Consider the following 11,429-nt stretch of genomic DNA (forward strand, 5'->3'; position numbering starts at 1 on the left):
TTGCCTTTAAATTGTTTAACTTGTGTCAAATGTTTCAGGTAGCCTTCCACAAGCTTCCCACAATAAATTGGGTGAATTTTGGCCCATTCCTCCTGACAGAGCTGGTGTAACTGAGTCAGGTTTGTAGGCCTCCTTGCTCGCACATGCTTTTTCAGTTCTGCCCACAAATTTTCTATGGGACTGAGGTCAGGGTTTTGTGATGGCCACTCCAATACCGTGACTTTGTTGTCCTTAAGCCATTTTGCCACAACTTTGGAAGTATGCTTGGGGTCATTGTCCATTTGGAAGACCCATTTGCGACCAAGCTTTAACTTCCTGACTGATGTCTTGAGATGTTGCTTCAATATATCCACATAATTTTCCTCCCTTATGATGCCATCTATTTTGTGAAGTGCACCAGTCCCTCCTGCAGCAAAGCGCCGCCTACCCGTGCTTCACAGTTGGGATGGTGTTCTTCGGCTTGCAAGCCTCCCCCTTTTTTCCTCCAAACATAACGATGGGCATTATGGCCAAACAGTTCTATTTTTGTTTCATCAGACCAGAGGACTCGTTTTACTGTGGCTATAGATACTTCTGTACCGGTTTCCTCCAGCATCTTCACAAGGTCTTTTGCTGTTGTTCTGGGATTGATTTGCACTTTTCGCACCAAAGTACATTCATCTCTAGGAGACAGAACGCATCTCCTTCGTGAGCGGTATGACGGCTGCGTGGGCCCATGGTGTTTATACTTGCGTACTATTGTTTGTACAGATGAACGTGGTACCTTCAGGCATTTGGAAATTGCTCCCAAGGATGAACCAGACTTGTGGAGGTCTACAATTTTTTTTTCTGAGGTCTTGGCTGATTTCTTTTGATTTTCCCATGATGTCAAGCAAAGAGGCACTGAGTTTGAACGTAGGCGTTGAAATACGTCCACAGGTGCACCTCCAATTGACTCAAATTGTCAATTAACCTATCAGAATCTTCTAAAGCCATGACATCATTTTCTGGAATTTTCCAAGCTGTTTAAAAGGCACAGTCACAGTAAACTTCTGACCCACTGGAATTGTGATACAGTGAATTATAAGTGAAATAATCTGTTGGAATATTGTTGGAAAAATTACTTGTGTCATGCACAAAGTAGATGTCCTTACCGACTTGCCAAAACTATAGTTAACAAGAAATTTGTGGAGTGGTTGAAAAACGAGTTTTAATGACTCCAACCTAAGTGCATGTAAACTTCCGACCTTGACTGTATATAGCAGATCACTGGCTAATAAATACTACAACCTTTATTCATTTCTACTCATATTTTTGTCCACAAGTTTTGAATCAGGTAATTTAAACAGATACATGTGCTGCCTTTCCAATTGATGTAGCTAAACTTTCCACACACATTAATTTAAAAAAGCAGTTTATTAAAACTAAAACTACAATATTCATGGAATTTCATGAGATAAAAAATGTCTATGTACATGAATACAGCAAACCAAATCCTATTGGTTACTTGAACCTGCCAAAGACTGCCAAAGGTTAACCAACATCCATTCAAAAAACAAAGCAACATTGGTGAATTAAATTGAACTTATGCATGTTAATCACATACTTTTGGATATTCATCAAACACACAGTGAAAGAAATAGGATTTTGCAAGCAGTGACTGAACTGTGGAATACTTGAAAGCTTACCATCACCCCATTTATTTGGATAATTACTGCTAGGTACATGCATTCTATGACAACACGTTTTTACAACCAGGTGCATAATCCGTGTAGTAGTAAACATCTAAGATATTCATTCATTTATTGAAACTGCGATCAAGGATGTGAATGAAGTTACACTTTATTGCGTTTCGATTGGCTCTCTACAGCTGGGGCTGCCCTTTTATTGCGATGATGAGGGAAGGTTGGCATCAGGTCAGCCTCACAAGCTAAAAAGAGAGACAGACCTTTTTCACTTCTTTAATTTCACAAACACTGTTCCAATCATTTCTGTCATATAACCCTGAGGCCACACTTACGCAAAGGTTTCTCCTTAAAGTAGGAACTCTCCAAGCAGTCCTTAGCTGTGGCCCTAACAGAGACAAACACTTGTGAGCCATGGAGGAGTGAAAGGAAGTATACTGCACATGTGTTAATGGAAGGTTTCTGTGTAAATATGTGAATGACACAATGTGTAGAACTGTATACAGGTCTCTTCATGTATGTATGTATGTATGTATGTATTTATAATGCTGCGCAGGTTTGTTCTTTGGTAGTTACCTGCGTAGAGGATTGTACATGAAGAGAAGGTTGAGTAAACGCAGCCCTGCATCAGACAACCAGGTGAACTTATTCTTCAAATTGTTGTATGGTTGTTTCCTCAGACTGTACTGTCCAACTAGGGGAAGACGAGTGAAGCCCTGCAACATTTTAACACAACAGACAGGGGTTAACCAACAATATCCTTTCTTGAGGAGAAACTACTAACATTGGTTGTTGCATATTGTAAAATTAATCAACATTAAAGTGACTCAAATTAAACTTATGGAATGGTAAAATCCTAAATTCTGTGATTGTTTAGGAGAAGGTAGTACTGAGCGATTGGTTTGATTTGGGGTCGGTTTTGGTTAGATTATAAAACAACGATTTTCAATTTGAAAATGTTTTTTAGACATTAAATGCACTATGCATTATGTGGGTTGAATGCTGTAACAACACAGAATAAAACAATTAATAAAAGTCCCATGATGGTAGTGACTGCTCATCACTGTTTATCACTTATTAACCATCATTATTCACATTACTTTACTTTAATCAAATATTTCAGTTGTTGTGTGTATTACATTTGTTTTATTTGATGACTTATTTCATTCCAAGTCATCATCTCATCTCTATAGATCTGTTGCCTATGCTGTCTGACAAAATCACTATTTTAGTAGTTCTTCAAAGTAAATAAGGCAATACCTCGCGAAGCAACTGCTCTCTATGTATCCCTTCTTGATCATGCATTCTTCTGTCTTTTATGTAGCAGGCATAAAAGAAACACAGACCGGACAAGTAGCCATGTAATGGATTATGGTCATTGTAGTTAATGATCAAGTTTTCTGCACTAAACTATGTAGAATATTGGCCTGTTGGAAACTACAACTCCCTACTACGTCACACAGTTTGGGCATGATCTGATTTATCTCTAGAGAAACTGCAGCGCAATGTGCGCATTGAGCTCACAGAAAACCCCTGAATTAAATGGAATTCAAATAATTGAACCCATGTAGGTCAATTAGTCTATAAAAATAGATTTTTTAAAAACATTTTGGTTTATCACTCAGCACTAGGAGACATTCATTACCGGCCAGATGTTTTCATTAGGGGTACCCAACAGTTGCACTATGAGGTCCACTTGTTGGATCTCAGAACCCCCTGGCAGCAGAGGTTTATGTGCAAGCAGCTCAGCCAGGATGCAGCCCACCGCCCTGGATAAATATGAGATACAGTATGTTCATACAGATGGTATGGTAATAAACATTGGTGACTGTGCCATGAAAATACTCTCTGGAGGGTTGATGTACGGATGGGAGGGGAGATTCTCTGCTAGAACAGAGGATTGGATCCTATTTAGAACAGAGAGGATCCTATTTGGAACAGAGTAAAGTTCACTAACTGAAAGGAGACAACTACATACATGACATAGACAACTCTCTCTGTATGTTAAAGCTTGTTTGGAAGAGAGGGAGCTCTGTGATAGTGACAAAACTCTAAATAAGTTTAAAAGGATCTGTGACCCATGTATCTTATGTGTATGGACAAAGTAGAGACTTAAAACAAATTACCACATGTCTAAGGCTGTGGTCTGAGTCTTGGTCCCTAGGAGGAGCTCTGGGGCTCTGTACCTGGAGCGAGAGAAATAACAGGAGCTGATGAGGCTCAGGGAGGGTTAGGGATCAGTGCCTGAGGAGAAAGTTGAGGTTGAAGGACTGACTCACCACAATGTCACCACCCGGGGCGTCATAGGCTGTAGGGGGATACCATAGCAACGTGCCAAGCCAAAGTCAGCTGGACAGAGAGGGAAACATTAGCACAATCAACCATTGACAGAAGCATGTTTTTACACACACAATAACTGACAGGTGTTGAATAATGCTGTAAACTGGTTATAAACTATGTCAAACTAATTGTTCTGCACATTGCTAATTGTTATGCATGTTACAGTATGTAAAACATTCACTATCAGAAGTGAAAACAGTACAGTTAAAGCATTTTGTTTACAACAGTGCAAATTTAAAATCATTGAGGTATTGTTGTTCAGCGAAAGGACATGCGTAGTACAGTACATGCATACAGACGTAATCCAGGAGCACAGCGGTTGTATGGTGATGACTCACCAATCTTTACACAGCCTTTGTCTGTCATCAGCAGATTGGACACCTTCAGATCCCTGCCACATACTCATGACATTTCATAAAGTAACCATACGAATCACAGCAAACTAAAAGACCACTACCGTCTAAGCATTGAAAAATTGCACTCAAGAGTACACATTACAAATTCATTACAGAATTCAGATCCATTATTACAATCAAATAAATATATCCCATCCTGGAGATTCCATCCTAAATAACAGCACAAGTCTGAGATATGGAGTCTGACAGTGAACATGTCTGACCTGTGCAGAATAAAGTTGAGGTGAAGATGATCCAGACCTCTCAGCAGCTGCAGAGCTATACACTTCACCTGAAGGAGAAAACAAAGTGAGACATTTCAACACACAGTTCTCTAAAATAATCAATGTTGTGTAATGTCAATACAGTAGAAAAACAAGAGGACATTCCGTAATACTTTTCACTGTTGTACCTGTGCCTCTGAGAACGGTGTTGGCATGTTTTCCAGCAGACTGGCCAGGTCCTGCTCACAGTAACTCATAACTAGGAAGAGACTGAGCAGAGACACACAGGTCAATTACTGATGAGTAGGCTACTGAATACAGTCAACCAAGATGGGACAGGTAAATACTGAATACACCCAAACTAAAATACTATGGAAAAACAAAGTTGAGTTACTGTAGAAATTACAACTTAATGTAAAATTGTAAACTGTGACACAAGCATTAAATAAAAGTATGTGAACAAATGTTTTTATCTGTTAAGAAAGAGTAGGTCTAGGCTTAATCATTTCTGAAGATGTTATCATTGCATATTGAATAAGGGTTCCAGTATAATTAGAGGGGATGTGTGTGTACTGTGAGGAGTGTACTGTGAGGAGTGTATGCTGTCACCTCTCCAGGTGACTTCCCACCACCACCTCCTTTAACTCCACTATGTTGGGGTGTCTGAGTTTGAGCAACAGGGTAATCTCTCTCAGACTACTGATAGGGATCCCTGTGTGTAGAACAACACCAAGTCAAACAAACACAGAACATAACAAAGGCCAAAAATAACAGAGATAACCTAATAATATGATGGAAATGTCTGAAAACTATTGTATACTTAGCTAAAAGCAACTGAAGCAAGGCAAGTGGCTGAGAACCCAGCTGTAAGCCTACCATCCTTTTCCTTGTCCATCCGGACCTTCTTCAGTGCTACAATATCATCAGACCTGGTGTCTCGGGCTCTGTCTGTGAACGGGATACAATGTTTTAACCTAGGCTTACAGGCACTTACAGACAGTTGTACAGTATGAAGTGTTCTTACCGGTAATTAAATAAGGCCTATGTGTAGGCCTAATCTGTGTTGCTCAGGACAGTACTGTGAATTACACCATCTAATAATCTCTTTCTAAGAACAGCCGCCAATCGTGTGTTAACAGATCAAGGATAACTTACACACAATTCCATATGTTCCCTCGCCGATTCGGTTCAGTTTCTCAAATTCCTTCACACTCCTACAGTTCCCAAACTGACAGAAGAGGAAATGCATGATTTTTCAAGAATTGATCAATTCCTCTGCAATTATTGCTAATGCCATCTGCAACTTTTCTTTATACATAAATTATGGGGAAAGGTGTGACAATGCAGCTTTTAAAGTTTTGCTATAAAGCTTTATCATTTTGGCAACTCAACAGAGGTAATTTCCCTGTAAAGGACCCATGAGCACCAACATGTGCAGTTTACAGGAGCATATCAAATTTGGTGTCAAATGAAAGCTAAAAGTTAATATTTTAGGCATAGATATGTTTTTCTTCATATATATATATATATATATTACACACACACACACACACACATACACACAGTTGAAGTCAGAAGTTTACATAAACAAGTTTTAATGACTACAACCTAAGTGTTTCAACCACTCCACAAATTTCTTGTTAACAAACTATAGTTTTGGCAAGTCGGTTAGGACATCTACTTCGTGCATGACAAGTAATTTTTCCAACAATTTGTTTACAGACAGATTATTTCACTTATAACTCACTGTATCATAATTCCAGTGGGTCAGAAGTTTACATACACCAAGTTGACTGTGCCTTTAAACAGCTTAGAAAATTCCAGAAAATGACGTCATGGCTGTAGAAGCTTCTGATAGGCTAATTGACATCATTTGAGTCAATCGGAGGTGTACCTGTGGATGTATTTCAAGGCCTACCTTCAAACTCAGTGCCTCTTTGCTTGACATCATGGGAAAATCTAAAGAAATCAGCCAAGACCTCAGAAAGAAAATTGTAGACCTCCACAAGTCTGGTTCATCCTTGGGAGCAATGTCCAAACACCTGAAGATATCACGTTCATCTGTACAAACAATAGTACGCAAGTATAAACACCATGAGACCACGCAGCTGTCATAACGCTCAGGAAGGAGACACGTTCTGTCTCCTAGAGATGAATGTGCTTTGATACGAAAAGTGCAAATCAATCCCAGAACAACAGCAAAAGAACCTTGTGAAGATGCTGGAGGAAACAGGTAAAAAAACAAAAAAAAAAAACAGTTGAAAGAGTCCTATATCGACATAACCTAAAAGGCCACTCAGCAAGGAAGAAGCCACTGCTCCAAAACCACCATAAAAAAGCCAGACTACGGTTTGCAACTGCACATGGGGACAAATATCGTACTTTTTGGAGAAATGTCCTCTGGTCTGATGAAACAAAAATAGAACTGTTTGGCCATAATGACCATCGTTATGTTTGGAGGAAAAAGGGAGAGGCTTGCAAGTGAAGAACACCATCCCAACTGTGAAGCACGGGGTTGGCGGCATCATGTTGTGGGGGTGCTTTGCTGCAGGAGGGACTGGTGCACTTCACAAAATAGATTGCATCATGAGGATGGAAAATTATGTGGATATATTGAAGCAACATCTCAAGACATCAGTCAGGAAGTTAAAGCTTGGTCGCAAATGGGTCTTCCAAATGGATAATGACCCCAAGCATACTTCCAAAGTTGTGGCAAAATGGCGTAAGGACAACAAAGTCAAGGTATTGGAGTGGCCATCACAAAGCCCTGAACTCAATCCTATAGAAAATTTGTGGGCAGAACTGAAAAAGCGTGTGCGAGCAAGGAGACCTACAAACCTGACTCAGTTACACCAGCTCTGTCAGGAGGAATGGGCCAAAATTCACCCAATTTATTGTGAGAAGCTTGTAGAAGGCTACCCGAAACATTTGACCCAAGTTAAACAATTTAAAGACAATGCTACCAAATACTAATTGAGTGTATGTAAACTTCTGACCCACTGGGAATGTGATGAAAGAAACAAAAGCTGAAATAAATCACTCTACTATTATTCTGACATTTCACATTCTTAAAATAAAGTGGTGATCCTAACTGACCTAAGACATGGAATTTTTACTAGGATTAAATGTCAATTGTGAAAAACTGAGTTTAAATGCATTTGGCTAAGGTGTATGTAAACTTCCGACTTCAACTGTAATTATGTATATATAAATATATACAGTACCAGTCAAAAGTTTGGACACACCTATTCATTCAAGGGTTTTCTTTATTTGGACTATTTTCTACATTGTAGAATAATAGTGAAGACATCAAAACTATGAAACAACACATATGGAATCATGTAGTAACCCCACCAAAAAAGTGTTCAACAAATCAAAATATATTTTATATTTGAGATTCTTCAAAGTAGCCCCCCTTTGACAGCTTTACACACACTTTGGCATTCTCTCAACCAGCTTCACCTGGAATGCCTTTCCAACGGTCTTGGAGTTCCCACATATGCTGAGCACTTGTTGGCTGCTTTTCATTCACTCTGCAGTCCAACTCATCCCAAACCATCTCAATTGGTGATTGTGGAGGCCAGGTCATCTGATGCAGCACTCCATCACTCTCCTTATTGGTCAAATAGCCCTTACATAGACTGGAGGTTTGTTGAGTCATTGTCCAGTTGAAAAACAAATGATAGTGGGACTAAGCGCAAACCAGATGGGACGGCATATCGCTGCAGAATGCTGTTGTAGCCATGCTGGTTGAGTGTGCCTTGATTTCTAAATAAATCACTGACAGTGTCACCAGCAAAGCACCCCCACACCTCCTCCTCCTCCTCCAGGCTTCACGGTGGGAACCACACATGCGGAAATCATCCATTCCCCTACTCTCCGTCTCACAAAGACATGGAGGTTGGAACCATAAATCTCAAATTTGGACTCATCAGACCAAAGGACAGATTTCCACTGGTCAATTGTCCATTGCTTGTATTTCTTGGCCCAAGCAAGTCTCTTCTTGTTGGTGTCCTTTAGTTGTGGTTTCTTTGTAGCAATTCGACCATGAAGGCCTGGCTCACGCAGTCTCCTCTGAAAAGTTGATGTTGAGATGTGTCTGTTACTTGAACTCTGTGAAGCATTTATTTGGGCTGCAATCTGAGGTGCAGTTAACTATAATGATCTTATCCTCTGCAGCAGAGGTACAATTGAAGTCGGAAGTTTACATACACCTTAACCAAATACATTTAAACTCAGTTTCTCACAATTCCTGACATTTAATCCAAGTAAATATTCCCTGTTTTAGGTCAGTTAGGATCACCACTTTATTTTAAGAATGTGAAATGTCAGAATAATAGTAGAGAGTATATAGATACGTTTCCTCCAGCATCTTCACAAGGTCCTTTGCTGTTGTTCTGGGATTGATTTGCACTTTTCATACCAAAGTACATTCATCTCTAGGAGACAGACCGCGTCTCCTTACTGAACGGTATGACGGCTGCGTGGGCCCATGGTGTTTATACTTGCGTACTATTGTTTGTACAGATGAACATTGTACCTTCAGGCGTTTGGACATTGCTCCCAAGGATGAACCAGACTTGTGGAGGTCTACAAATTTTTTTCTGAGGTCTTGGCTGATTTCTTTTGATTTTCCCATGATGTCAAGCAAAGAGGCACTGAGTTTGAAGGTAGGCCTTGAAATACATCCACAGGTACACCTCCAATTGACTCAAATGATGTCAATTAACCTATCAGAATCTTCTAAAGCCATGACATAATTTTATAATTTTCCAAGCTGTTTAAAAGGCACAGTCACAGTAAACTTCTGACCAACTGGAATTGTGATACAGTGAATTATAAGTGAAATAATCTGTCTGTAAACTATTGTTGGAAAAATTACTTGTGTCATGCACAAAGTAGATGTCCTAACCGACTTGCCAAACCTATAGTTTGTTAACAAGAAATTTGTGGAGTGGTTGAAAAACAAGTTTTAATGACTCCAACCTAAGTGTATGTAAACTTCCGACTTCAACTGTACATACACATATATATATATATATATCTCAACCATTATACATCTCCCCCCAAAAAATCTGGTCACACAGATGGAAAGGGGATGTTAATCTACTAGAAAAAGTCTTAGAAATATAAATGGGATTAGAAATAAATCACAACACAATCATGTTGAAGTAAAGGCCCATGCCAACTAATATCAACATTTATATAAGGTTTTGTAGGAATGATTTGCCTTCTGTAGTAAATTGGTTGAGAAACATATCTATATTTGTTTTATTTAACCTTTATTTAACCAAATACACCATGACAGCGCAATACACAAGGGGTGGAACAGTGGCAAAGGTACCCACAGGACAAACAGAATAATATTAGTCTGAGGAGAGATTAAATAGCATTAATACAACAAAAATAATTCTAAACACACCTTTAGTTTACAAAGTTAAACAGATGTATTTTTTCTTCATAATAAGCAGGAGTAATATTCTTAGATCAGAATGACAGCAGAACAAGAACAGTTAAGAACAACAATTATGTTAAGGGGTGTTGATCCACTTACCGTATGTAGTTCAATAACCAAAATAGATTTTTTCAAACTCAAGGTGTCATATCATAGCTGACACCCCATTCTTTCTGCAGGCATATTTGAATCTTTATTCGAATGAGATATTTAAGAGTTTTTGATAAACGTGGTCACATAAACAACTGAAGGAGATTTTACTGTCATTGTGTTACAAAATGTGGATCTGCACTGTTTCTCAAGTAAATGTATTTGAGTAAAACGATCACTTCTTCATATGGGTGTATTGTTTGTTAAACTTTACTATCAATGGTATTAGCTTGGCATTCATTTTAAAGTTAAAAGGTGAGTCTCAGCGTCACTGTTAACTTGGAATTGCCCCATATCACTTTCTCAGCACTGTGCCGTTTGATACAGCCAAAATTAATCTGGCTGGGATTTATAGGGATCTCCCAGGCAGCTTTGTCTAGGTCACAGAGTGCTAAGGACAGGACATTCCATTGACCGTGTGAATGGACATCAAAACAAAGCTTTTTGTCCGGTAGCGTCATTGCGTGGCAGGGTTTGCGAGAGTGACGTTCCAAATTAAACTGACAAGGCACCCGACTAGCAATCGTATCAACGTATTTGTGTCCAGCTTATAAAATCGTTTTAAATACATTCCGACTAAATGAAGTGGCGTCATTTGATGTATCCTTGCTGTCCATTAGGGTGCCGGTAATTTGTTAAAGAGTACGTGGCCCACATAACAATAAAATGCCCACTAGCTAGTAGCTACTTAAGCATGTTGCTTACCCTGTGTTTTTGCGGTACTGTGAACGTTCTGTTGTTCTTGATCGACTTCAGCTTTATGGGGTCCGGGTCAGTATCTGCAGCGTTCTCCATTGTTATTTGGACGCCCAAGATGATGGTTAATTCGCCCTTTGCTGTACTATGATGACAGAAAATGCGACCAGTACACGAATATACGTCCAGAAACATTCAAAACAGTATGAATGGCAGGAAACCACACACTCGATGCTTTGTCTATTAAATGGACGACTACAAGCTTTCCCGGGGTTCAAGAAGGTGAGATGCGCTTCACCTCAGAAATTAAATTACTTTGTTTATTTACATCTATTTAGAAATTGCTTTTTTCCCCACAAATATGTTGATATCCACTTGAATCACTCCTCATATGAATTAAATAGTGCAATAATATCCCCACTTTTTCTAAGGCTGGGGATAAATGACAACAAATATATGTAATGCATCCAAAAAGCACCCGAAAATACTTTGTTCCTTAAATCTG

General features: G+C 39.2%; 1 protein-coding gene across 1 annotated transcript; it reads right to left on the reverse strand.

Moving 5' to 3' along the window:
* Positions 1-1,376: 1,376 nt before the first annotated feature.
* cdk10 (cyclin-dependent kinase 10) lies at positions 1,377-11,164 on the reverse strand. The gene is made up of 13 exons (XM_039001121.1): positions 10,934-11,164; positions 5,779-5,851; positions 5,500-5,571; positions 5,233-5,335; positions 4,812-4,893; positions 4,624-4,691; positions 4,343-4,395; positions 3,944-4,013; positions 3,791-3,850; positions 3,310-3,433; positions 2,241-2,380; positions 2,000-2,052; positions 1,377-1,909 (listed from the first exon to the last, which is right to left on the reverse strand). The coding sequence occupies exons 1-13, from the start codon at positions 11,117-11,119 to the stop codon at positions 1,815-1,817; spliced, it is 1,179 nt and encodes a 392-aa protein (XP_038857049.1). The 5' UTR covers positions 11,120-11,164; the 3' UTR covers positions 1,377-1,814.
* Positions 11,165-11,429: the final 265 nt, after the last annotated feature.

The sequence above is a fragment of the Salvelinus namaycush genome, chromosome 9 (assembly GCF_016432855.1).
Source record: "Salvelinus namaycush isolate Seneca chromosome 9, SaNama_1.0, whole genome shotgun sequence".
NCBI classification, from domain to species: Eukaryota; Metazoa; Chordata; class Actinopteri; order Salmoniformes; family Salmonidae; genus Salvelinus; species Salvelinus namaycush.